At 31.7% G+C, this 27,655-nt stretch overlaps 2 protein-coding genes and 3 long non-coding RNA genes across 5 annotated transcripts; all 5 read left to right on the forward strand.

Annotated features, from left to right (window-relative positions):
* Positions 1-75: 75 nt before the first annotated feature.
* On the forward strand, positions 76-2,412 carry LOC111702662 (uncharacterized). The gene is made up of 3 exons (XR_002765461.1): positions 76-160; positions 1,400-1,463; positions 2,333-2,412. It is a non-coding gene; the product is annotated as an uncharacterized LOC111702662 (long non-coding RNA).
* A 251-nt stretch (positions 2,413-2,663) lies between these two features.
* On the forward strand, positions 2,664-5,605 carry LOC111702663 (uncharacterized). Its single transcript, XR_002765462.1, has 5 exons — positions 2,664-2,689; positions 3,373-3,416; positions 3,539-3,582; positions 5,164-5,186; positions 5,303-5,605. It is a non-coding gene; the product is annotated as an uncharacterized LOC111702663 (long non-coding RNA).
* A 167-nt stretch (positions 5,606-5,772) lies between these two features.
* On the forward strand, positions 5,773-6,389 carry LOC111702692 (uncharacterized). Its single transcript, XR_002765464.1, has 3 exons — positions 5,773-5,961; positions 6,101-6,129; positions 6,244-6,389. It is a non-coding gene; the product is annotated as an uncharacterized LOC111702692 (long non-coding RNA).
* Positions 6,390-6,917: 528 nt separating this feature from the next.
* On the forward strand, positions 6,918-15,658 carry LOC111702691 (lysosomal alpha-mannosidase). The gene is made up of 12 exons (XM_023474458.1): positions 6,918-6,947; positions 7,297-7,351; positions 7,668-7,732; positions 8,203-8,293; positions 9,302-9,403; positions 10,447-10,576; positions 11,600-11,695; positions 12,464-12,505; positions 12,562-12,627; positions 13,693-13,728; positions 15,358-15,494; positions 15,550-15,658. The coding sequence occupies exons 2-12, from the start codon at positions 7,314-7,316 to the stop codon at positions 15,635-15,637; spliced, it is 891 nt and encodes a 296-aa protein (XP_023330226.1). The 5' UTR covers positions 6,918-6,947; positions 7,297-7,313; the 3' UTR covers positions 15,638-15,658.
* Positions 15,659-17,090: 1,432 nt separating this feature from the next.
* On the forward strand, positions 17,091-26,808 carry LOC111702694 (uncharacterized protein CG45076). Its single transcript, XM_023474459.1, has 9 exons — positions 17,091-17,195; positions 19,045-19,142; positions 19,968-20,024; positions 21,864-21,922; positions 22,315-22,417; positions 22,482-23,220; positions 23,904-23,996; positions 25,551-25,646; positions 26,704-26,808. The coding sequence occupies exons 2-9, from the start codon at positions 19,051-19,053 to the stop codon at positions 26,788-26,790; spliced, it is 1,326 nt and encodes a 441-aa protein (XP_023330227.1). The 5' UTR covers positions 17,091-17,195; positions 19,045-19,050; the 3' UTR covers positions 26,791-26,808.
* The last annotated feature ends 847 nt before the right edge of the window (positions 26,809-27,655 follow it).

Here is a 27,655-nt window from a genome sequence, read left to right on the forward strand (position 1 = left end):
TACAGGGACACAGGAACTTTATAATATATGTTTATAATCCACTTTCTCATCATAGTAGCCCATATATCAGGTAAATATATATATATTATATACAGGGACACAGGAACTTTATAATATATGTTTATAATCCACTCTCTCATCCTAGTAGCCCATATATCAGGTATATATATATATATATATTATGTACAGGGACACATGAACTTTACAATTAAAATAGATTTTTTTTCTCCACTTTTCATTCTTTTGGCATTTTCTCTCTGATAAAACTAAAACAAAAATGTTGCGAATTTTTTGGACAAAGCAAAAGCTTTTGATTTTATTTTAAATATTTTGATCCAAAAACTTGAAAATGTTGGAATCAAGGGCCAACTACTTGAATTACTGAAAAGCTATTTAAAGGATCAAATTCAAAGAGTATTTGTATACATTACGATATAAGAATCGTATAAAAAATACATATGACGGCGTCTAACAGTTTAAGAAAAACTATAAAATTGGCTTAAAATCTCAGGACGTACGGCTAGGATTTTGAAACTTGCAGGATTTCATATCTGGATGTATATGAACAAAAAATATTTAGTAACTTGGCTGGAACTTTTTTTTTAATCATATTTAAGGGCACATGTGCCGGCACTGTTCTAGATTTATTATTTTTTTAATTATGTTAACGATTATTCTAAATATAAAGTTTTCATTTTCTTTTTTAATTTTCTCATCTAATTTTTTTATATATATACATATTTTTTTTAATAGATAAATATACTAATGTTCTATCATTAAAATTGCAGATGATGCTTCATGTTTATTTAAACAAAATAAAGCTCTTCGCTCATCTTTATATGTATTTTTATGTATATATATTTATATGTTAGCTTTAGCTTGCCAAACGGTTGGACCAATTTGGTTGACATTTTTTTAGGGAACCCATGGGTATCCCAGGGGTAACAGAGGCTTTTCCGATGTTTTTTTCAAGATGGAAATTTTTTTCTTCATTTATTTTAATTTCACCAGCAACGCCGGGCATATATATGTTNATTGACCCCCCCCCCCCTCCAGCATATCCTGGTTTTCAAGTACTCCAGAAGAGATAGGGTTAAATTGAGTATATTTTATAAAATTTCACGGTCAACGCCAGGCACTTTATCTAGTTTAAAGATAAGTTATACATATCCTATCAATCCTTTTGGGAAATTAAAAGTTCATTTTTGGAAAAATCTAAACTAGAGCCAGTTGTGAGATAACAAAGGCGCACCAGAAATGTCGCCTGAATATTAACCTTCTAGTTTTTAGTGATGTTTTCAGCTTTATCTGTTCATATTAAAATTCATCATTGTTTAAATACTTTTAACCTTTTAGATGCTTTTATGATCTCAAAAGTTTAAACATGCATTATTTTCAGAATTCCAATATCTGAACCGAATCTATCTATTTACACATTGGATGGAAGAGAACTAACTATTCAGGTTTTATAAATATTTTCAAAATATGTCTGAGAGAAGTGATTGAACTACATAGGTATAAAGTAATTTTAACTATTGTTTGTTAGTCAATTATTTGAATCGGTGAGGAGAAAAAATAAACCTTTTTTAGAGGCTAATTTTGATTTTAAGGACCCAAATATGATATTCTGTACTTTTTTCCAGAGCCCTGACTGTGATTTTCCTATTTTCCTGCATTATTTTTTCATTTATTTCAGACATTTTTTTAGTTGGTGTAAAGATGAAAGGAAGGAAATTGTTAGTAATGAATAAATAAATAAATAAATACGTGAATAAATGAATAAATGAATAAATAAATAAATGAATAAATGAAAAAATGAATAAATAAATTAATGAATGAATGAATAAATGATAGGATGAATAAATGAAAGGATGAATAAATAAATAAATGAATAAAAGAATAAATGAATAAATGAATGAATGAATAAATGAAAAGATGAAAGGATGAAAGGATGAATAAATGAATAAATGAATAAATGAATAAATGAAGAGATGAATAAACGAATGAATGAATAAATGATAGGATGAATAAATTAAAGGATGAATAAATGATTAAATGAATAAAAAATAAATGAATAAATGAATGAATGAATAAATGAAAGGATGAATAAATGAGAGGATGAATAGGTGAAAAAATGAATAGGTAAAAGGATGAATAAATGAAAAGATGAATAAATGAAAGGATGAATAGGTGAAAGGATGAATAGGTGAAAGGATGAAAGGATGAAAGGATGAATAAATGAATAAATAAATGAATAAATGAATAAATGAATAAATGAATAAATGAATAAATGAATAAATGAATAAATGAAGAAATGAATAAATGATTTAAGATAAATGAGATACCGGAGCATGTTAGAAGAATTCCAAGCAGAAACTCATCAGCAAACTATGAAGCTATATTTAGGAATTTTTGCAAAAAAATATTAAATATTGAAGCTTTCTTTTCTCTCCAAAATGGAAAAAAGGGACTGTTAACGTATTTTCAAATGAGGAACAAATGAAAAAAATGAAAGATTTGGTTAGACGGTTTCTATCAAACATTATATTAATAGCCTTCGTTGTCTGCATGAGTGCAAGTCACAATTTAAAATTTAATGGAGGGTCGCTACATCGATATTCTTTTTAATTAAACTAATATTTTTTTAAAAATTTGTTGGTTAAAAGGCTTTTTGATGTACCTTCTCTAGGTAATTTCCTTTTTTTATTTAGCTCATTTGACGATTTTTTTATCGTCTGCTAGACTAATACAATATGTAAATAATAAAGATATAAAAACATTACACAAAATAACCATTTTATACTTAATACAAACTTTTTTCTGATATTCTTTTTGGTGGTGTGGTGTTTTAAAGATCAGATATATAATCGCCTCAAACTTACGTTTTAAAATTTCTACATCTTTGCAATCTTTGACATTTAAAACTTTAACTATTTACTATGAAATAAGGTTACTAAGATAAAAGAATATAAATTTAATTTGGTTGGGTTTGAAGTTTGGTACCTTTTTTTCGCTAATTCTGTTAAATCTTAAAAGGGAGTAACCGGTAATGCATAGTGGTTGAACTAAATATACAGTATTGTAGAAAATCTGTTTAGGATTCATTTGAGACATATTAAACGTTTCATGAATTTGAGAAGGTACGTTTTCAGGGTCGGTTTTTTTAAATATTAAATCACGACGACGAAAAATAAAGTAAAAATTATATAGTAAACTAATAAGATGTTTAGGAACATATTTCTCAAAAGAAAGGAATTGAGTTTTTGCCACTTATATTTTTGCAACCACCATACATTGCCGGTCACTCCCTAGTCCCTTTAACCATGATAAAAAAATGTTAACTCTTGATAACCAATGATATCTTACTAATAGGGTTCACTGCTGTTTACGGAACAAAATCTTCAAAACAAAATAAGGTAAAAATAGTTTTCACTATATACTCTGAAATGACTTGACATTCCGTGTCAAATCTAAAAAAACTTTCAAAAATTTTTATAATCATCTAACTTTTTCATGATGTCAACTAGGTCATTTCTAGGTCACACAAGTTGTGAAGAAAATGCACAGCCCTTCTAGATCTAAGTTTAGGAACATTATTTTAATTTTCAAATATCCCCTCTCCCCACCCCCTCCTTTAATTTACTAGGCTTAATTCGCCCCTAAAAATGGAATAAGGGGGTGGGGAACTGAGTATAAAAGGTATAAGACTGTCCTTTAACAAAAATAAAAAAATAAAAATTTACGCTTTCAAAATGTCAGAAAATACTGATGTTCCAAAAAAACGCTCTATAAGGTATCATGGCTCTTTTCATGAGACCATTTTAATATTTTAAGACCTTTTCGAAACCTATGCAACATTAACAATCAATTAGAGACCTGAAGCACAGAAAAGGAGGAGATGATATCATTTTTGCTTGGTTGAAAATTGATTTTAAATTGAAAAGGAAAAATAAAGCTTGTCTTTGCAAGTATAAATATTTTATTAAATAACAGAATTTCACACTGTCAGTGCTGTAGACCGCTGAATAAAAACCATCAATCAAATACGCTGCTTAGATTTAGGGTTTCCAGTCGTAATTACTTTACGCGTAATTACGAATAATTATGTGAAACACTTTTTTCACTTACGCAGGAGCATTACACGTAAGTACGCGATTACGCGTAATAACGCGTTTATTACTTTTACGAAAGAAAGTCTAGTTTCGCATGATTAATGCGTAATTACGTGAAATTACGTAATACAAAACAATTCCGTAATAAATAAAGTGCATATTTATTCTCAGAAATAATTATAGCGGGAAAGTATGTGTAAGGATATGCTCGCTACAACCATGTCAAACATATTTTGACGATTTTATTGACATTTTTTCAAACAAGGATGGTAAACTTGAGAAAGTAGGTTGAAATATTAACAAGTCGTTGAAAATTGAAAATTTATAGATTATGTATTTTTTTGATAAAAATAAATTGTTGGCCCTTTGTTAAACTTTTTAGTTGTCGAACGTGAAAATTAAATCAACATAGTATTTGCTGAAATTTCTGATTCAACTTGCATGACATTATTTTCCTTGTAAGTTAGTTGTTTTATTAAATTAAAAGTTAAAACTTCAAAATTTCATAGATGTAATTATTGCAAAATTTCGCAAAATTATTTTGTAGAAATTACGGCGTAATTTTGCTAAATTGAAGTTTTGCTAATTACGCGTAATTATTCAAAATTTCGCAAAATTACCTCATAGAAATTACGCGAAATTACGCCGTAATTACGCGTAATTATAGTTTCGCCTACTACGCGTAATCATTACAAAATTTCACGAAATTATGTTGTGGAAATTACGCGAAATTACGCCGCAATTACGCGTAATTATAGTTTCGCTTATTACGCGTAATCATTACGAAATTTCGCGAAATTACGTTGTAGAAATTATTTTGTAGAAAATATTTTCCCAATTACTCGTAATCCTGCGAAATTACACGAAATGAAAATTATTTCCCATAACTACACGTAATTATGCGTAAGATAATAATCTATTACGTTGGAAACCCTACTTAGAGTCAGAAAATGTCAAAAAATATAAAAAATGAACCAGAATGAGAGCTGCAATGCAAAAAAAACAATATTTTGTAACTCACTGTATGCTTAATATAAAATAATGCCTACAGTGTAAAGCTTCAGTATTACGAAGGTAAATTTAAAACAATTCAAAACACAATAAAATAATAAAATATTTTTGGATTTTTAGAAATATAAATAAAAAATCTCTCTACACTCTAATTGTTTTACTACAAAGTTTTTTTTCAGGTGCTGATGGAAATAAAACTGGTGTATCTGGTAAAGTAATTTATGTTTAATAAAAATAAAAACAATTTTTAAAACCCAATTTTTTTTTTAATGTATGATCATTCTCAGAACAGTTTTGTCCCGGTTTTTAATTTGATTTAAATTAATTTTCAAATTTAAAGTTTTCAGAAAAAAAAATTTCTTAATTTTCTAAAATAGTAATTTTTATTTTCAGGCAGAAGGAAATTCATCAATCGATTGATTTCAAGTTTTTTTAATCATACAATTAGAAATTATTTAATCTAAAAATTATAAATTATTTAATCCAACAATTAGAAATTATTTAATCTAACAATTAGAAATTATTTAATCTAACAATTAGAAATTATTTAATCTAACAATTAGAAATTATCTATTCAATCCAACAATTAGAAATTATTTCATCTAACAATTAGAAAGTATCTATTCAATCCAACAATTAGAAATAATCTATTAATTATAAATTATTTAATTAACAAATAAGAAAACGGTGTTCAATAAATAAGCTAGGATTTTTTTTGCAAATGAAAGAATCATAAAATTTAGTTAATAACAGTTTGAAAAGTTTTTTGATTTGTCATAATTTTAAAAACAAGCCTGTGATTGATAATTATTAGAGCGTCTGGAGCTTATGTCTTCAGGTATTATATTTTTACAAATATTAAATTTTTAAGAATTCTATTTTGGTAAATTAGTTTTCTTTTAGAAGATCTCAAAACATATTTTGAGAATGGGATTTAAGATTAGACCATTCTTTAATTAAATTTCTCTATTTTTCAGTCCCTCAGAAGCTGGAAAACAGGATTTTGGTAAAACATATTTTCATTTTTAAAATAAATCATTTTCATATTTTGTGGTGGAATGTTCTAAAAGACTACAGGAAATTGAATTTATACATAGAGTTCAGAATTTATTGCATTAAGGTGTACGTGTACCACAGACTGACCAAATTGCGCATATGCTCTAACTAGATAGGCTAAGGAGGCCAATAGTGTCCCAGGTTTTTTTACTGCCATCTAACGGCCACTTATTGCATTTAACACCCATTCAGGGGTTAAGTTTTACAACTTTTAAAGAGATACTCCAATTTTTGACATAAAACATGAAATATATGAATTTAGTCTATTTTAGAAGATTTTGAATTTTGTATCCAAAGGATCCTTAAATATCCCTTAATATGGATGTCTGCTGATTGGTCGTGTACATTACTTGTACACGATAGAACCTGCTGTAAAATATATTGTACATTTTTAAGACTTTGCAGAGCAAAATATAAACTATTTAAACCGCGTCGTTGAACCGTCAAAAACCGGATCAAATTGAGCACCGACTTAAATCTTGAAACACTGGATACAATTTTAAGTGAAACCAACCATGTTTGAGCCGCGTCTCAAATTTCAGACGTGGGTAAAATTATTTTTATTCAGTTTGACTTTGTTGGGAACGAAAAAAAAAAATAATCAGAAAAGACATTAATTTGTTTTGTTTCAGTTTCTGAGAAATATTCTGAACTAGTGGGGAGTCTAGTCACGGAATCTATCACAGAGTACGATTCCTGGGGTGTACTAGGGGTCAGACAGTACGTAGGTATATTCCTGGGGTGTACTAGGGGTCAGACAGTACGTAGGTATATTCCTGGGGTGTACTAGGGGTCAGACAGTACGTATGAAAATTCTTTAAATCGTTTTTTAATTAATCCCAACTAAACCAACCCCTTTGACATCATCAGTGCCCCGTCAGGACATTTGGAGGAAAATGTACGTGTGTATTTAGCTTAATCAACTACAATGATCATTGTTGGAGTTCCTTCTGAAAACTTCAGATAAAAACAAAATAAAATGACATAATTTTAGACAACAAATTTATAAAATGATATATCAAGCAAAAAACTTGAATGAACGAAAGAAAAAAACTAAAAAAAATTGTTGAATCTAATTGTTGTGAATATTCTTATTAAATTTAAAATATTTTACTAGGTTTAAATTATGTTGAGATGTATTGGCAAGTTGGTCCCATTCCAGTCAAAGACGGGTAATATTCTAAATATTCTAAAAAATATTTTTATCAACTTTTCTAATTTGTGTTACCCTAAGTTGATAGTTTACTCTTTTTATAAATTTCTCGAATTTTTTCTAACCTTTTCAAAACATAACTTTCCTTTATTCTCTACAATTCAATGGAAATAGTTTTAACCGACATTCTTTTACTCAAAGTTGATTTTTTTATTTCTATCTCTTTTTCGATTCTCTGAAGTGTTTACTCTTTCCTTTTATTTTATTTTTATCAACATCAAGAAATAAAACACTTATTGGTTCTTTTTTGCAATTGATCAACATTGCATTTCTAGAATTGGAAAAGAAACTGTTCTTGTCTACTCTACAGATATACAGTCGGACAAGAAAATGTATACTGGTAAATAAAAATAAGAAAATGTATACTGGTAAATAAAAATAAGAAAATGTATACTGGTAAATAAAAATAAGAAAATGTATACTGGTAAATAAAAATAATTAAGAACGTGGATTTCTGCAGCATTTACTTAATATTTCATGTTAAATTTTTCTTGTTTACCGTTAAACCAATTGTAGGATAATGAATTTTCAAGTTACGTTATAATCCAAATGCAAAGATGACAATGCCCAATTTCCGATTGTACCCTTGAAACCTTAATCTGATTAAAAAAATCAGGAAGAAGACGTTTTATTTATTTAAGTGCTTAACTATGATAATTTCTGCATTGATTCATAACCACGAAATGGAAAAATGACTTTTGATTGAGCTGCGGCTCAAATTTATTAATTTCGGCCTCAGACTAGGTATCTTCTAAAAATTTAAACGCATCCAAAAATATAAATACATTCTCTGTCATAAAATTAGTTTAGACGCAAATGGTCGGCAGTTGATTGAAAGGATTCGACGAATTGATTCATTAGACGCGTTTGAAACATCAAACTATTATCCAATAACCTCAAGGAAAACCTCAAATACAATTCAATTTAGTCCTTGTCAGTCACTCCGCTGCTCAAAAAGTTGCAGGATCCGAGCTGGTACAACATGTACTGTATATGCATTCAGTTGTACCGTCCAGGCTGGACAGCCTGTGGAAAGTCGACCTAGCACGTTTTAAGCAACAAATGTATGTGTGAAACATACATATCAATAGTCTGACTTTTAGTTGTACTGTGTTTTGAAATTTGTATAGATTTTTTTAGATTTTACCTTTTACCGTTCCGGCCCTCATGTACACAGCCTTATACATGGGAAAATATTCATAAATAGAGTACAAGATAATTTTAAATAGTCCACTGAACATGAGACACAGCAGTTGTGCAGTGTAAACAGACTGATTTAATTTAATAAGTTACTTGTAAAACTATTTGGCTTGTAACAACATTTAATATACTTATTAATTGATTTGATATCCCTTTCCTTTTCCACAGTTTTCTGCTTCTCACTGTACACGTTTTTTATATGGTAAAGGGACTATAAGCGTAATTAAAAGCTGAGCTTACTTTCAAAGAAGTCCAGATCAGATTTTAAATGGTGCCTTTTAAACATTAGACCAAAAACCGCATTTGTCCTTTTAGTTGATCTGTCAAAGGTTTAAACAAAGAGAATAGAATTTATATTAGAGTGGAATTTAGACAATCCCTTGGTATGAATTTTTTCAGTCCCTTTCAGCCTGAAAGGGAGTTCAAAGTGTGCAAATCATGATTTTTTAAAAAACATTTTACATAAAAGTACCCAGTACCTGCATTATGGAAACAGTACAACAAAATGGCCGTTTTACACTTTTTTCTAGTAAATTCCACTCTTATATATTCTATTCTCTCTGGGTTTAAAGGGTACCGTTGCGAATCTGAACTGGACTTCTTTGATTGGAAGGTCACTTAAAATCACGTTTACAGTCCCTTTAAGGTTGACAAAGTAAATAAGTGTTCTCCTTTCTATTTTTAAATGACAATTTGAGATTTCCTGAAGAGTTGAACTGAGATCAAATGAGGATGTTTTTACTGTTCTTCCAGACAGAAGTGAAGGGGCAGCTAGCCTTGTAGACGGTCAACTTGAACTTATTTTACACAGGTATTAGCTAGTCTAGGTGACGGCCAACTTAAACTTTAGCCATTATCCCATATAGACTATTTTATCTAACTATAAGGCTTTCTGGCGTCTCGCGCCCATCTTTTATCTCAACTGTAAACATTTTCTCTTTGTATACATTATCAAAAATAAAATTTTGCAGAATTTAAGATATTTTTTCTTGGATTTTCAAAATCTTACAAATATCAAAAATATTAGGAGAGAATATTTGTAATTTTGAGCATCCATAAACATTTCCTGGGTCATGCGAGGTCCCACACAAAATTGTGAACGTATAAAATGCCTTTTTTCACTACGAAATGTGCACTCTTCTAAAGGTGGATGGTGAGGACTGAAGATAGCAAAGGTCGGAGAGTGTTATGAATGCCAGAAACTGTGCTTATTCTGTGCGCATGGAATACAATATGGGTATCGATTCTCTTTAAATTAATTGTTTTTAGCTTGTTTCTGGCATTCATAACACTCTCCTACTTTTACTATCCTCACCACCCACCTTCTGACAGGTGCAACAAAAAGTCGTTTTATAAACGACTTTTTGTCCCTAATTTCACATTTGAGTTTAGACGATTTAGTCGTCTCTTATAAATTTTTTTTACTTAATAAATAACGATTTGAAATCGTTAAAATGCAACTACAAATCGTTTTATTAAGCAACGTTTTGTTCTTAATTTCACTCTTTTGAGATTTTAAATAAGGTCAAATTGAACTTACGTTACACAGGTAGTAGCTAGTCCATTAGCTGGTCAATTTGAACACATTATACACAGGTAACAGCTAGTCTAGTAGCTAGCCTGGTAAACGGTCAACTCATTCAGTTTTATGGTTACAACTGTATACTGTGGTTTGAAAAATAAACAAACTTTTTAGTTTTCAAGTAATTCAATCGGTATTCAATATCCACAGTGTAATTGTACCCTGAAGAAATGAAGAGACAAGACATTGATTCGAATAAAAATGTCCACGTCGATATCGAGATCAAGTGCACAAGATTATGAGTAGCCAGCACAAAATATTAAACTGTTTAGACGCCTGCTACATGATGATGGCTACGGGGTAGGTGAACCACTGAATGAGACAGAAACATTTAATGGTGAAGAGACAGGACTTGTTGTAGTTGGTCAACATCGTGTTCTAACAGGACATTCATTGGATCAGGTATAATAGTGCCCACAGAGAGATCAGAGCTGAAAACTTTAGAATGGTTGATATCGAGATCAATGTTTGATCCTCTCTTTTTGCTAATCTCAAGACTAATTTTATAGTCTCTAGATTAATTTCTAGAGATTAGAGATGCGTTCTTTAACTTTTCTGAAGCAGGTTTTTAATTTTGTCGCATTTGTGGTGTCATATCATTTTGACTAATGATCGATTGAACGAACGTAAGTTTTAGATTAATGTTTATCAAGACTAACGTTTAAAAGGACTTCAGTTATCAAATGTGATAAAATATGTTTTTTCATAAGTTCATATTGACATAACTAAATTCATATTTGTTTAATTGTTCTAAAGTCGGCTAGTGACAGCTAACTTTAGTTCAATCAAACATTAGTTCTATCTATATAGCATCGTATTTGTAATCAAAAATGTAATATTATCCAACACGAGCAGATTAAAAATGAAAATTAAAATTTTCACAATCATGGATATCAGGTGGCGTGTACGTTTTAGATCAAATTTAATTTTTATTGTCAGAAGTGTTCGCGAAAAAAGAAAGGGGGTATAGGCTTGCAGCGAAACTATACCCCCTTTCATTTTTCGCTCCCTTTACTGAACACGGCTTTTTCCTGACCAAAATAAAATCTGGTTTTGTATAAATGCTAATTTCGAATTTGGTGCAGCTTATTCGATTATGTGAAAAATTGCACTTTTTACAGGGCAAAGATTGGTGTATCAACTTGACTATACAATACTAGGCTCCGAGGATCTTCTATATTTCAACTTTTATTTTGGCTCTCTCTCTGAGCATCTTCTCTTTTTACAATATAAAACAAAAACAAACAAAAAATTTGCGATTTAAGAATATTTTTGCGCACATTTCCCATAGTTCATGTGAGGTCCCACACAAAATTTAGGCCCGATCGGTTCTGCCGGTTTGACGTTTATTGGATACAAACGGACACACAAGGAAATTGTATTTAAAGATAGAAGACACATTTGTTTTATTTTATTTCTATTTAGGCCCGGAGTGAAATGTTAGAGCATGATTTACCCGTTCAACTATCCTTTCTTTCAACCCAGCTAACACTAGAGAACTGGGTACAATTATCTCTTCAGGTAAAAGGGATCGTGTACGATACTTAAAGTGGTCCCCATTTATAGATTACCATGTGCTTGAGTTTTAATAGTGCTCCTACAGATCTTTGCTTGATTAAGGACAAATTCTTATTTTTCTTGCTAAAAATTGATTATTTTTATTGCGGTTTTTATATAAAAATGACTTGCAAACTTGTTCAATGATATCGACCTCATTGTTTACACAAATAGAGTATAAAGGATACCGCTGTGAATCCGACATGGAGCTCTTTAAATAAAGAGTCATTTGAAATTGCATTTACTGCAGTCCTATATAAGGAAATTGGAAATTTTGTTTTACAGAAACTATAGGTGTTATTTCAAGTAACCTGCATGCCTGATTCACAATGGAACCTTTAAACCTTTGCGTGATTATTGAAGGCAGAGTAATCCATAGTGGGGAGTCTAGANCATATGTTTTCGAAATTTTGAAAATATTTTAATTCTGCCAAAGTCGATTATAAAAACTATAACCAACATTATATTAAGCATGAAGAGGATAACAATTCCCAATTTTAAAATTATTATTAAAAATCATAATTTATATTAAAACCCTTGACCTCTTTCAAGACAATGTAAGATATTCCATTTTCGAACATATCCTGAATTTGAAACATTGTCGCGTTTTCGTTCATAACATACAAAATAAATGTTCGAAAATGTGCCCATTTCTAACTCAGTGTTAGAAATAGGCCAAGTGTTAGTTTGGAACTAATGTCCCCTGAATTAAACTAACACCATGTTTTTCAGGAGTATAGTGGTATAAAGAAGGAGCTTCCAGCAAACGTGCAGGTTTAAGTGCATACAAATTTTAAAAAATAAAATTTTCTTCATTTTTTCTATTTTAGATTTTGTCACTTTCCGTTAGAAATAGTTCCACAGTTCTACTTAGACTCTACAATATGATGGCTCAGGTTCTATACATAATTCAGATTTTAATTCAGAGCCGCAATCTTTTGAATGGAAGGAATGACCTAAACATAATTTCAAGTGACCCTCAATGCAAAGAAAGGGGAACGGTACCCTTGAAACCTTTATTGACTTTTCATAGAGTAGAAAGAATTATCAGTTTTAACATAATGGAACCCACTTGCATTCCTCTAGATTGCGGCCTGTATTTTCTGCCACTTTTTTTAAAATCAGTAGATTTCAAGGAGTATGAAACAGAATGGAGATATAACTGACTCGGCCCGTCCTACCATATGATTATACATGCTTTGCAAACGGTACTTCATTTGAATAAGAAATATTTGTCTGATGTACAATTACCGCTTATACAATAACCTATTCTGAATATTTCTTATACAAATAGAGTACCGTCTGCAAAGCATGTATAATCAAATGGTAGGCGTTAGTTATATCTCCCTTCTATTCTATACTCCTTGGTAGATTTATATAGATATGTCTGACATCAGGCAAAGGTTTAAAGGGTACCATTGGGAATCGGGGCTGCTCCTCTTTAAATGGAAAGTCTTTTGAAATTACACTTATTTATGAAGGTAGCCATGCAAGAACAGTTATTTATGAAGGTAGCCATGCAAGAAAAGTTATTTATGAAGGTAGCCATGCAAGAAAAGTTATTTATGAAGGTAGCCATGCAAGAAAAGTTATTTATGAAGGTAGCCATGCAAGAAAAGTTATTTATGAAGGTAGCCATGCAAGAAAAGTTATTTATGAAGGTAGCCATGCAAGAAAAGTTATTTATGAAGGTAGCCATGCAAGAACAGTTATTTATGAAGGTAGCCATGCAAGAAAAGTTATTTATGAAGGTAGCCATGCAAGAAAAGTTATTTATGAAGGTAGCCATGCAAGAACAGTTGGACAATTTACAAATTCAAACGATTTGGGATAGATTCAGTTTTGGAAATCTAGTAAGTTAAAGTCCTTTATTTTTAAACTGAAGTGAAGATTATGTAGATTAACTCAATTTTATTCAAAAGTTTTTGAATTCTTAATTAAAAATCAATTTCTTTTCCAAGGATGAAAATTCAGAACCTGCTTATGTTGACCTACAGGTAAAGCTTTGATCATCTTTGCAACTAAAATTATTTAGTACACCAGAATTCCTAGTTTGAAATATCAAAGGTCTAGAATATCGGAATTAGAAAATCAGAGAGTGTAGCAAAAACTCAGTTCTTGCAAATATTCCATAATCTATATTAAAAAAAACTCTTTGGTTGACCATTTATAGATTTGCTAAAATTATAATTTAAGGCCAAGTGTGGGTATACAGCGGTTTGAGTAGCCAGGGTAACGCAGGGCACTAGTATTTGATGCTCGATGTATGACAAATGAGTAAAAGATTGATAAAAGATAAAAACTGTAACTTCAAAAGAAAGATAAGGTGGTAGGCGATATTACCAATATAATAAAGACGACTTTTTATTTAAGTTTTTATGTTAACAAGCCTTTTTCGAATTACAAGTTTACAAATAATTAAAAAGAAGCTTTTTTGATTTACAGCTTATCTTTGTTTCCATTTTTTGTGTATCTATGCTGTTTAATAGCTGGATACAAATAAAAATTGAAATTGAAAGTCGTCTTCATTGTATTGATATAATCGCCTACCACCGTAGATGAATAACAAACTATAAATCATAATATATGTTAAACTTGAAATTTTGAAATTTGAAAATTTGTCTAGATTCCTAGGGTGCACTTGCAGTTATAGTGTCAGTTTCTTCACACTAGATCAGGGGCGTTCAAAGAGTTTAGAGATAGAAGGAATAGCTGATAATTAAGGATCACTAGCCAAGTGGCCCGGCGTTGCCCGTGGAAAAAAATTTGAAAAAAAAAAATTTAAATCGATTTTTTTAGCCTATAACATCCATGAGTGACCATACAAAAATTCAGTCCAATCAGTCCAGCCGTTTGGCCGGCTATAGGCAACATATATATTCGCAGATAGACAGTAGACAGATAAATTGTATGATATAGAAAAGTATATACACATCATCATATGAATTAATATAATGTTTATATTCGCAGATAAATATTTTTAATAAATAGTGCCCTGAGGCCGAATTTAAAGAATTTGAGCTGCGGCTTAAATTTAAGCGGCGTCTTACATATGTTTGGTTCCACTTAAAATTGTATCCAATGTTTCATGATTTAAGCAGGCGCTCAATTGAAAGCGGATTTTGGCGGATTTGAGACACGGCTCAAATTCATTAAATTCGGACTCTGGACACTTTTTCTTTCTTCTCATTTCCCGATGCTATATGCTTATTTAGAATTACAGAGATGAAAAATATCTTCGGAAGCCGAAAATGTTAAGGGATCAATTTGGACCAGAGTCATGGTGCTTTAGAACTTTGAAGCCAGATTACTCTATACATAAAAAGTTATATCAATTTTTTTTTCAAAGATCTAGAATTTAAACAACCATATATAATTTAAAACTTGAAAAAAATATTGTAGGGTCAATTTGGCACCCTCTTGGTCCGTTAGTGCGATAAAAATAGCTTGGTTCCACGAGAGTTAATTAAGGGTCAGTTAATATGTTTTTTTTTTAAATGTGTGTTCTGATTTATATAATTTGATATTAAATATCGTTCTTAGGGTTAAGTTCACTGAAATTGAAAGTTTAAAACTTAGTTGAGATTTGACAAATCGGCCAAAAATGCATTCCTTATTTTGTTAAGAATTTGTTTACGGAATTCGAGATTGTAACAATGGAGGAAGAAAATCTAACCGGTGCAACACCGTTATCATTCTCCAAACAACATGCAGTACACTGGAACATCAACAACGATAATAACAACAACAAATATGACGAAAGGTAAAAATAACCATAATTTTATGAAATTTTATTTAAAAGTTTTCTCTTTTTTCAGTGGTTTCCGTTCTGTTGAGGATATAAGCCCGGTAGAACTAACTCCTCTTCAAATTAGAACCTTTATTCTGAATGTCGTCTGGAACTGAGAAATAAAAAGATATTCTAAATGTCGTCTTGAACTGAGAAATTAAAAGAAATAATTTTTCAAAATTGTAAATTAAGCTAGCTACAGAGCGTCCCATATCAAATAAGATTATCTTCAATCTTTAACGCCAAAATAAACCCTTAATACTCGAAAAACTTATCATTTTGTGCAAGAAAATTCTTATATAAGCCTTATGTTATTTTTCAAAATCATTCATTCTTATTAAATTTTCTGATTAGTCTCGAAAATTGCAATTTAGACCCGTTGACGGTCTAATATGATGTGGGACACCCTGTATGTTAATAAATAATTGATTTTCAATTCTATTCTTTATTGTTTGTATGAATGTCCGATCATAACTCATGAATTGGAGACTAGGAAACTTGGTAGAACCAAGTAATGTTCTCAGTTTGTTTTAACAATTCTATATGTTGAGTGGGTTTGACTTTTATAGAAAACTAGCTAAAGGGCCCGGCGTTGGCCGTGGAATAAAAAAATGTGAAAAAAATTGATTTAAAAAAAATCGATTTTTGCAAAAAAAATCTCAGAATTTGTTTAGCCCATGCTTCCAGGGTACCATGGGTTCCCTCAAAAAATATCCACCCATTCAGTCCAGCCGTTTGGCCGGCTGTACGGAACATATGTAAGAATGCCTTGATTTATTATTGAAAATCATAAAATTTCCAGACAATTCTGGGTTCCCCAGCAGTTCTTTTTAAATCATCATTATACGCTTATGAAGTAAATATATTTGATCTTTTATAACATTAAAAAAGAAAGCAGTCTCCGGTAAAAAAATCCAAACGTTGTAAAAAATATATATAGCAATGCCATATAGATTAAATGGAAAAAGGAAATTTTTTTGTCTGATTTATAGGCTAACCTTAGATGTAAATTAATATGCGTCTTTTGGCAAGTACGTTTAAGACTGATTTAAAAATCCACAGTACTCGAAAAGTGCATTTAGTAGAGGGTGTCCCGCGAAACATGACAGTTGGTGTATAGTATAGAATGTCTTCTTCTATATTTTGATACCAAAAAGAATTGTAAACAATATCTAATAGCAGTCAAATTATAGAATAGTTTTTTTCAAAGTAAAATATGTTCGAGTAACAGATTTTTCTAACGAATTAAACTGCGAAAAGTCTTTAATATCTATAAATACAGGAAGAATAGATTTAAAACTATTCACCAACTGTCATGTTTCGTGGGACTCCCTGTACGTTGCTCTTATATATATATACGCATTTATTCAGGCCAAAAACCCCAGTCAAAAAAAAAGGAGGGCCCAAAATCTCTGAATCAGAAATTGAACAAAAACTGAAATAATTAAAATAAAACAATTGTTATTTTTTCTCTTTTTTTAATAAAAATGATAAGATAAAATCAGCTGTTTTCAACAACTGGTTCTCAGCTGTTTTCCAGACTATACATACAGTCTCTGTTTCTAAGCTTGAAATTCCTCCTGGAAACATACGAGTAGTTCATCTTCACATTTCAAGCAGTATGATAGTATCTATACACTATACACTATACAGTCTACAGCCCTGATATATAATGTAAGCATACGCAAACGTACACTGTAAATAACTTTATTAAACTAACCTAGGCCAAACCTTGACATGACAAAATAACCTGATAAACAAACTTGACAAACTAACCTGATAAACTAACTTGACAAACTAACCTGATAAACAAACCTGACAAACTAACCTGATAAGCTAACCTGAAAAACTAACCAGACAAACTAACCGGATAAACAACCCTGGCAAACTAACCTGACAAACTGACTTGGCAAACTAACTTGACAAACTAACCTGACAAACTAAACAGACAAACTGAACAAACAATCTAACCAGACCAACTAACTTGACAAACAAACTTGAAAAACTAACCTGACAAATTAACCTGACAAACTAACCAGACAAACTAGCCTGAAAAACTAACTTGACAAACTAACCAGACAAACTAACCTGAAAAACTAACAAGACAAACTAACTTGAAAAAAAACCAGACAAACCAACCTGACAAACTGACTTGGCAAACTAACTTGACAACTATAAACCAGACCAACTACCCTGACAAACTAACTGGAAAAACTAACCTGACAAACTAACCTGACAAACTAACCTGACAAACTAACCAGACAAACTAACCAGACAAACTAACCTGACAAACTAACCTGACAAACTAATTAGACAAACTAACCTGACTAACTATCCTGGCAAAGTAATCTGATAAACTAACCTGACAAACTAACCAGACAAACTAACTTGACAAACTTACCTGACAAACTAACCTGACAAACAAACCTGACGACAAACTAACCCAACAATTAACTTGACAAATTAAGTGGATAAACTAACCTGACAAACTACCCTGACAAACTACCTGGACAAAACTACCCTGACAAACTACTCTGACAAACTAACCTGACAAACTACCCTGACAGACTAACCTAACAAACTAACCAGACATACTGACCAGACCAGACAAACAAAGCTGACAAACTAACTAGACAAACAAAACTGATAGACTAACTTGACAAACTAACTTGACAAACTAAGCTGACAAACTAACTTGACAATCTAACTTGGCAAACTAACCTGATAATATACCCTGATCAACTAACCTTACAAACTAACTTGACAAACTAACCTGACAAACTCAACAGACAAACTAACCTGACCAAATAACCTGACCAAAAAACCCTGACAAATTAACCTGACAAACTAACCTGACAAACTAACCTGACAAACTAACCTGACAGACTGTACCTGACAAATTAACCTGACAAACTAACCTGACTAGCTAACCAGACAAACTAACCAGACAAACTAACCAGACAAACTAACCAGACAAACTACCCTGACAAACTAACCTGACAAACTAACCTGACAAACTGAATTGACAAGCTAACCTGACTAACTAACCTGACTAACTAACCAGACAAACTAACCAGACAAACTACCCTGACAAACTAACTTGACGAACTAACCTGACAAGCTAACCTGACAAACTAACCTGACAAATTAGCTTGACAAACTAACCTGACAAACTAACCTGACAAACTCACCTGACAAACTAGATTGATAAACTAACCTGATAAAAATAACCTGAAAAACTAACCTGAAAAATTGACCAGAAACCAGACAAACTAACCAGACAAACTAACCAGACAAACTAACTTGAAAAACTAACCTGACAAATTAGCCGGACAGACTAACCTGACTAATGCAACTTCAAACACTTTTTTATTTGTACAAGCAACAATATTGAATATTGATAGAAATATTTAAAGTTTTTCCACTGTGTAGTGTGTGACATGAACAAACCCATTATCGAGAATGTAAATGTCGTCTTCAAGTTTGTACTCTTTTTCAAAGCAATAAAACCTCAACTTTTCAGTGAAAAATGCGGGAAATATCTCAAGCTCGTCTCGTGCTTCGGACAAGATGTCTTCCTTATTTATTGCAAACAAAACAGATTCATTCTTCAAATATCAGGTTAATATAATTAATATCATATTAATAATGGTTATTATAAAAGAAACTAAATTAACTTACAAAAGAATGATACAATTTGAAAGCTGGATTTTCGCTCTTTCAGTCTTTAAAGTTTTTTTCTTTTTTTGTCTCTTATTAGAATTTAAAAATTAAACAGTTAGAGTTGTGATCCTTAAAGCTTTAGAATGGGAAGACGATAATTAAGCAATCTTGTGTATTTGATATCATGATTTGAGACTAACAGTCGTCTTCTTATTCCACAGTTATATGGATTCCACTATTGACTTTTCACATCTTTGAAGATCCTTTTAAAAGACCCCCCTCAAAAAAACAGGATTACTCAAGCAGGAGAAGACTTTAGAGACCACTTCAAAAAATTTTCAGTCTTTATTCTTATTTTTGTGTTTCCCTTCATCTGTAAAATAATATTTTTCTTGCCTGTACCAAACCATTTTCAAACCATTAAGTATGCATATTAAATAGGATTTTTGGGGCCTATCCCCAAAAACCCTGGTGGCTCTATCTGTGAGCACCTCCTCTTTGTACATTATGATTTAATGAAACAATAACAAACAAAAAATTCGCGGATTTTTTAATATTTTCTCGCGCATTTTCAAATTTTACAAAAATCAAAACCTTTTGAATACAACTTCTAAATAATATAGAAGGCAGAAAGCCAAGTGCAACCTGTAAATCATTATGTTTTAAGAGTTTTTAAGTCATCTTAATGTCTCATTCGTTGTGGGTTACCCTGATGTCCAGCGCATGTTATTCTGGAAAACCCTACAATTTCATGCGCAGCTGAAATGCAGAATTATTATTCAGAAACAAAGCCTTGGTTAATTGGAGCAGACCCAGTATTGACGAATTAGGAGTCCCTAAGTAAGTAAAATCGTTGAATTAAAAAGATTATGTTTATGTTATTTAATCTTAGATCATATAGAATGCATCGTTACTTTTATATAAACTTGTATTTGAACTTTAAAATTACTTTTAATTTAGAATTTAAGTTGTAATCATGCGCGCAACTGGGGGGGGGGAAGAAGTCCACCCTTTTTTGCAATTTAGCGATTCATGAATCCTGACCCTGAGCAAAGTTAAGAGCTCTGAATGTAAAATAAAAAAAAAAGATAATTGAACGTTAGTTTAATGAGCTTATAGTTCAATTAAAAAAAGCTGAAAAGAATGGATCAATAACAATGGTCTCCTGGAAAATGCAGAATAGCTTGATTAAAATTATAGGAATAGCAAAATAACAAATTAAAGTTTAAGATAATTTTTCTTTTTGTTGGGGGAGGTGAGGGGGCTGAAAACATGGACTACTTAATGATAAAGTAAATTATTGCTTGAATAAAGGTGAAGACTTTGTCCTAAAATCTATTCTGAATGAGGTTAAATCTGCAAAATTCTACTGCTTCAAAGCAGATGAAGCAACAGCTTATTCAACCAATATCTTTCATTCTGCATTCGTTATGTAAACGAAAATGTAGGATGTTGCAACTGTAAATTATGAGGCATTTATATGGGACAGCATAGAATACACCCTTCACCCCCCCCCACCCCTTCTTTTTAACCCTATTCCCGCTGAGGGGGGGTCAATTTGACCCCCCCCTGTAGTTTTTTTTACATAACTCAAAAAGTATTGGTCTGAGGCTGTTGAAATTTTCTGACTTTTCTTACATACTCAAAGCCCTCCCTTTAGGCCTAAAACCGGGCTTTAATACTAACTGCCTGAGTCCTCAGGCACACTGCCTGAATGACTGCTTTTGCCTGTAACAAACTAAATCTTTGTTTTGACCCACTTTCACTTATCAGATTTTGATAAAATTTAGCTTTTTGGAAAGCCTATGACATAAGGAAACGGATTGCGAAAAAAAAATTGCAAATGGCATGGTTAAGGGCTTTTCAAAAATGTATAATTTGTCATTTTTTGGACAAATTTTTTTTTGCAAACATTTTTACTATAAAACTGGATTTTGCGATAAAAAATTCAATTTTCGCAAATTTGCAAATTTTTTTGCAGATTCTAAAAGTAGAGCACAAGAGCTTTCTAATGATGTATCATTTGTCATATTTGGACATAAAACATGGGATTTAGAGGGGGGGGTCAAATTGACCCCCCCCCCAGCGTATCCTGGTTTTCAAGTACCCCAGCAGGGATAGGGTTAAGGCATTTTCCTGTAACTAAAACAATTGTTTGATAGATTTCTTTTTTTATTTCATATCAGATGGGGTCATACTTAATATACGGTTGGTAAGGTTAGTTTTTTATTTTTTGAGTATTATACACATTTTTCTTGCCCCCCCCTAAAAATGTTAAGGGGCAAAAAAATGTTCGTGCTTCGCGCAAAATGTTTACATCTTGCCTACCAATAACAAAATGTCTAGTTGCGCGCCTGGTTGTAATTTTAAAAGTTCTTAAAAGATTCGTTTATAATTGTCAATTCAGATCCAAATTGACAATTAGTACCAGGATCAGCCCTTAAAAATCGATCCAGGTTTTTCAGGATTTTAATTTTTTTGTGTATACTTAACAACCTTAAAAACATTGAAAAATTGTGCAAATTAGGTTGCTGATATTGCCGCAAACTTCATAGGGTAAAAACGACTCTGAAGTCAATCAATATCATTAATATCATTCCAGTTTATTTATAGTTCTTATTACCATTCTATGTATAGCGTAAACACTCTGAAAAATAGGAAATAAATTAATAATTTTAGAGACTCTTGGAAACATGTTTTTGAAAAGAATCAGAAAAGATATAATCTTCATCTTGCAGGTAATTTTATCTTTATCACTCTAATCTTAATAAAAGAAAATCTTCTATGAATTTGACCGCTAAAGATGAATATTTATTATTCCCCAATCCCTTGTGTTTCAAAGATCCCCATTATGATGAAAATGTATGTTGTAATAAAGTCTCAACATTATTTAGAAAGATGGGGGGGTAATTATGTAAGTTCTGATATTTTAAAATTTCATAGATGTATGATTTGAAGAAAATGTCATTTTTCTTTTAGTGCGTTCATTAATTAATGTTTTTAGTGTAGATTGATTAATTAAATAAATTATTGAATGGTTGATTAATTTAATTAATGTTTTTAGTGTAGATTGATTAATTAAATAAATTATTGAATGGTTGATTAATTGATTGATTGATTGATATTCCAGCTGGTATAAGCGCTGTGAGTTTGTCCCTCTCCATCTTCCTGCTTATCATAGAGATGAATCCTTTGCCAGCTTTTTATAAAACCATTACTATTCCTGTTGTCAGGTAAAAAAAACTCTTTTTTTTCTCTTGGAAAAAAATGGTTGTCACTGTCAATGTATTTGTTTAGTATTCCAGAGAAAAATTCACCATTAGAAGCTTCAAATGACGATTCTGCATCAGATGCGGCCACTTCCAAGTCTGCTGATGATGCTGCTGCTTCAAAAGCAGCTGAAGAAGCCGCTGCTGCAAAGGCCACTGAAGAAGCTGCTGCTGCAAAGGCTGCTGAAGAAGCCGCTGATGCGAAAGAAGCTGAAGAAGCCGCTGCTGCAAAACAGGCTGAAGAAGCCGCTGCTGCAAAGGCAGCTGAAGCCACTGCTGCAAAGGCAGCTGAAGAAGCTGCTTCAAAGGCAGCTGAAGAAGCTGCTTCAAAGGCAGCTGAAGAAGCTGCTTCAAAGGCAGCTGAAGAAGCTGCTTCAAAGGCAGCTGAAGAAGCTGCTTCAAAGGCAGTTGAAGAAGCCGCTGCTGCAAAGGCAGCTGAAGAAGCCGCTGCTACAAAGGCCACTGAAGAAGCTGCTGCTGTAAAGGCTGCTGAAGAAACCGCTAATGCAAAGAAAGCTGAAGAAGCCGCTGCTGCAAAACAGGCTGAAGAAGCGGCTGCTGCAAAACAGGCTGAAGAAGACGCTTCTGAAAAACAGGCTGAAGAGGCCGTTGGTGCAAAGGCTGCTGAAGAAGCCATTGCTGCAAAGGCGTCTCAAGAAACCATTGTAAAATATGTTGTTGAAGGAAGTAGTACTGTAGACAACATTGAGGGAAGTGTGAAGAAGGTTGTTGAATCTATTGAGGAAGCAGTTGAACTGGCAGACAAGGTATAAATGCTGGAAACTTTTCCAAAGAAATCATTTTAAATTATTTTGAATTGAATTGCAGATTTATATACATATACAGTCAAAACATAATCTTGAATAAGAATAGAAATATATATACATGCTGAATAAACATTAAAAGAGTAGGTAAACATTATGAAATTAAACAGCTGAGTATTAAAATATATGCTTGTAGCTAGCTATAGGTATGAAGTTAGCTGTAATACTAATGTACTAAAGCAGCTTAATGTAGCTATAGTATTACTGTACTAAATAGCTGAATATATATAAACTGTGGGTAGCTATTACTGTTCTAAAATAGCTTCACATATATTCACTCTAGGTAGCTATTTCTGTACTAAAGAAGCAGAATATATATACTATAGGTAGCTACTACTGTACTAAAGACAACTGAATATAAATTTACTGTATGTATAGCTACTACTGTACTGAAGCAGCTGAATACATATGTGCTAGATAAGGTTGCTATTACTATACTAAAGAAGCTGAATAAATATGTACTATACTTTACTAAAGTAGCTGAATATATGTATTGTAGGTAGCTACTACTGTGCTAGAGTAGCTGAAAATATATGAACTATAAGTAGTTTTTATTGTACTAAAGTAACTTAATACATATGGAAGTAGCTACAGTACTAAAGTAGCTGAATAAATATGTACTGTAGGTAGCTATTACTGTGCTAAAGACAGCTGATAGTGTACTTGAAGCTGTTAAAGATGATCTATCTGAGGCCCAACAACTACTAGATGACGTAAAGGTAAATATATTTCAAGTGGTCTCTTCTTTGTAGAATGGCATGTGAGGTTCAGCCTTTTACACCATATTGTGGTGAAGGATATCGAAGGAATTATTTTACACCATATTGTGGTGAAGGATATCGAAGGAATTATTTTACTAGGTTCAAAAGTTGAGAATCGGACTTTAAAATTTCCCCATTTGTGATTTCTTTGTTCATCGAATCTTTCAATATTGATACTTAGCTATTGTATGTTATGTTGTACAAAACAATGTGCAATGTACATGAACTGTTTGTAAAAGAGTAAGAGGTTGTTACTTTTTGGGCAAACGGAGTAATAGAATCTCACATTAAACAACCCTTGCACAATTCTTAATATTCTCAACAAACTTCTTATTCTAACCAAAGATTGAAAAAATAGAATTACAGTGAGAACCAGAAAACTCTGGAATAGGAAGACGACTTTTAATTTTTTAAGTTTTGACTTTTAAAAGTCCATTGAACGTCACTCCTAGCAATTTTGCAGTTTAAACGGACCAATTTCACATAATAAGTGATTTAATATTTACTACAGTGAATCCTAGATATATTGATTAATAGAAAGAGTTTTTATAACATCGTATTCTCAACCTATTTAAGATCAAATGCCGCGGATAAACGAGGATACTATATTAATTGATGTCCTGCTTATTCACCTTGAAATAAGAATTGAAATAAAAACTTAAGAATTATGAAAAAATTATGACTCACAACATAGGACATATTTTGATATGTTTTAATACATTGTAATCAACCTTTGAAGCTGCGAACATCTGAGCAGCTTTCTTCACATGATAAAGCATAACAGTTGTCATAAACTTTTAAATAAATTTCAAGACGACATTTCTCTCTTACTATGTACCCTTTATGTGAGATCTACTGTAGTTGAAACTATTTGCTTTGTAACAGTTCATATACACTACAGTATTTACAATGTCATCTTCTTATTCACAATGTCGTCTTCTTATTTATAATGTCGTCTTCTTATTCCACAATCTTTGTTCGTTCTCACTGTAAGTGTAAGATGGAGGGGGTAGTGTTTATTAAGCTAACAAACACTAACCTACAGTGCCTCTGACATAGAGCTAGAAATTCGGGAAATTAAATATATATACTTTTTTGTTTAAATAAATCTTTATCTAGGAAAATCAAATCTATAAAAATTGTCTAAAATGCAGTCTTTAACCCCAGTCAAATTTTTAAATCTTACCAATTTCGGAAATTTTACACACCTAACTTTAAAAGTCAAAGTGTCGGTAAGGTTTTTAGAAAGTTCTTAATTTCTAGGTTGGGAAAGTAATTAAGTTTGAGAATTATTGTGTAACGAGGTTTTAAGTTATTGAGAAAACCCACACAAAAAAACTTACAAAAGGGATAGAGGGAAGGCCGGCTATCAAAAATCAACGGAAATTTATCGGATATCAGAGGATGGTTATTTTGGCAGATTTTTACTTGTTACTAGTCAGTGTTATTGATCCAAAATCTTATTTTTTTTTAAGAGTAAAAAATCCCTTTAAAGATGAAATTTAACTGTAGGTAGTAGTAGATGATGGAACTAAGGTTGTGAATACAGCAGAAGAGATACTAGAGGAAGGTGCAAAACTAGCTGCAGAAGCAGAGAAAACAATTCAGGTTTGTTAATTCAAAACTGGTAATTTTATTAACATATTGGTTAATTAATTATAAATATATATTCATCAATATAGGATCAAAACTCAAACAACCTAGAGTCAAATGCCATAGGGTCAAACAAATGAGGGTCAAAAAGTGCGACAAACGGGCAAAACAAATTTTCTGAGAGACAGCACATAATTTAACTGCATTTAAGAGGCCGCAGCTCGGTCCCCTAGCCCATCCTAGCTAGGGTTGTTAATCGTTTTGAAAACGATCGTTAAACAATCGTTTTTTTAGTTTTTCATCCATTTTGAACTTTTAGAAAAAGAATAACGATCGTTTTTGAAAACGATCGTTAAACAATCGTTTTTTTCGTTTTCCTATCGTTTTTTGTTTCGTTTTTCGATCATTTTTAAAACAATCGTTTTAAAAATTTTTTTTAAAAAACGATAGTTTTTAAAACGAATGGAAATCGAAACAAAAAACTATAGGAAAAAAAAAAAAAAAACGATCGTTTTTCAAAAAAATGAAAACGTTAACATCCCTAATCCTAGCCGCAGCGCTCGGAACAGAAATTGTTTTAACACGACTAAACCCAAACTAAGGTGTAAGACATCATTTAACCATTATAAGACTAAATTAAAAGAAATATTTGTGTCATTTTGGCCCTTTGTCGTGTTTCTGACCGTTTTTTTTTGACCCTATGTCGTTTTACCTACAGGGTTACCCACATAGGAAGAAACTTAGGGAGGTCGTCTCAGTGACTTTACACTTTCTATTTCTTTATATGTATGGCTCCCTCAACTGTAAACTTGTTTCTTTCTATGCCAAATCATTAAATAAGCCATTGGGATACTATATTTAAGGCACAAGACTTGATTTAAACTTGGATTCGTCATATTTTAAGAGTTTCAATTTCTCTTCTGTGTGGAGAGCTCAGAACGAGACGATTTTGTCGTGTAACAATAGCCATGGCCGTCTCTGGGGTCATTGTAATATTTTTGGCATGATTGTTTTAGCCGTTTTGACGGTTATCGGACCCAATAATATTTATGAATAATATGAAATACTTTAGGACGGTGAGAAAGTAGTGGCTGATATTGGAGCACTGGAAGCTAAAATAACTGATAATGTTGTTAAGACCATTGTTATCAATAAATAGATTATATTCTTATTTGTATATATATAATTAGTTATCTAGTACACAATCCTCACCCGCTATCAGAGTCCATCAATCCCCCCCCTTGTTCTTACAAATCATTGATTTCCCCCCCTCCTCCCATTACCACTAAATATCCAACAATGTAGCTAAACATAATAAACAATTAAGACCATTATCTTAGATTGAGCGTAATAGCATTTATATAGATATAATCAATACATAGACACGGTTTATACATATACAGAGCCAAATTACAAGAATTTGAGCCGCGGCTCAAATATGTTTAGTCCCGCTTAAAATTGTATTGAATGTTTCAAGATTTAAGCTGAAACTTAATTAGAACCGGTTTTTGGCGGATTTGAGACGCAGCTCAAATTCATTATATTCGGACTCAGGGTTACAGAGACGACTGTCAGAAAATTACTGTCTGTTTCCTTTTATTCATGATTTCCTACAACTGTAAACATGTTTCCTTTTATTCATGAGATCCTGCAACTGTAAACATGTTTCCTTTTATTCATGAGATCCTACAACTGTAAACTTGTTTCCTTTTATTCATGATTTCCTCGAACTGTAAACATGTTTCCTTTTATTCATGATTTCCTACAACTGTAAACATGTTTCCTTTTATTCATGATTTCCTACAACTGTAAACATGTTTCCTTTTATTCATGATTTCCTACAACTGTTATAAACATGTTTCCTTTTATTCATGAGATCCTGCAACTGTAAACTTGTTTTCTTATTAGCCAAATCATTTGATAAGCTATTAAAGATCACATTCTTGGCAGAAGAGTTTATTTGAGCTTGTAGCGTTTCAAGTCGTTTGTACCACGCACCTCTGACCCTTTAGTAAAAGTAAATT

Source organism: Eurytemora carolleeae, unplaced genomic scaffold, assembly GCF_000591075.1.
Source record: "Eurytemora carolleeae unplaced genomic scaffold, Eaff_2.0 scaffold7, whole genome shotgun sequence".
Classification (NCBI taxonomy): Eukaryota; Metazoa; Arthropoda; class Copepoda; order Calanoida; family Temoridae; genus Eurytemora; species Eurytemora carolleeae.

Bases quoted from the DNA above. Each gene is read 5' to 3' on its own strand.
- LOC111702691 (XM_023474458.1), top strand. From the start codon at position 7,314: ATGTATTGGCAAGTTGGTCCCATTCCAGTCAAAGACGG. The intron at 7,352-7,667 runs GTAATATTCTAA...TTGCATTTCTAG, and splicing joins CCCATTCCAGTCAAAGACGG to AATTGGAAAAGAAACTGTTC. The intron at 12,506-12,561 runs GTTTAAGTGCAT...TTTCTATTTTAG, and splicing joins AGCTTCCAGCAAACGTGCAG to ATTTTGTCACTTTCCGTTAG.
- LOC111702694 (XM_023474459.1), top strand. From the start codon at position 19,051: ATGCGGGAAATATCTCAAGCTCGTCTCGTGCTTCGGACAAGATGTCTT. The intron at 19,143-19,967 runs GTTAATATAATT...ATTATTATTCAG, and splicing joins ATTCATTCTTCAAATATCAG to AAACAAAGCCTTGGTTAATT. The intron at 23,997-25,550 runs GTAAATATATTT...ATTTAACTGTAG, and splicing joins AACTACTAGATGACGTAAAG to GTAGTAGTAGATGATGGAAC.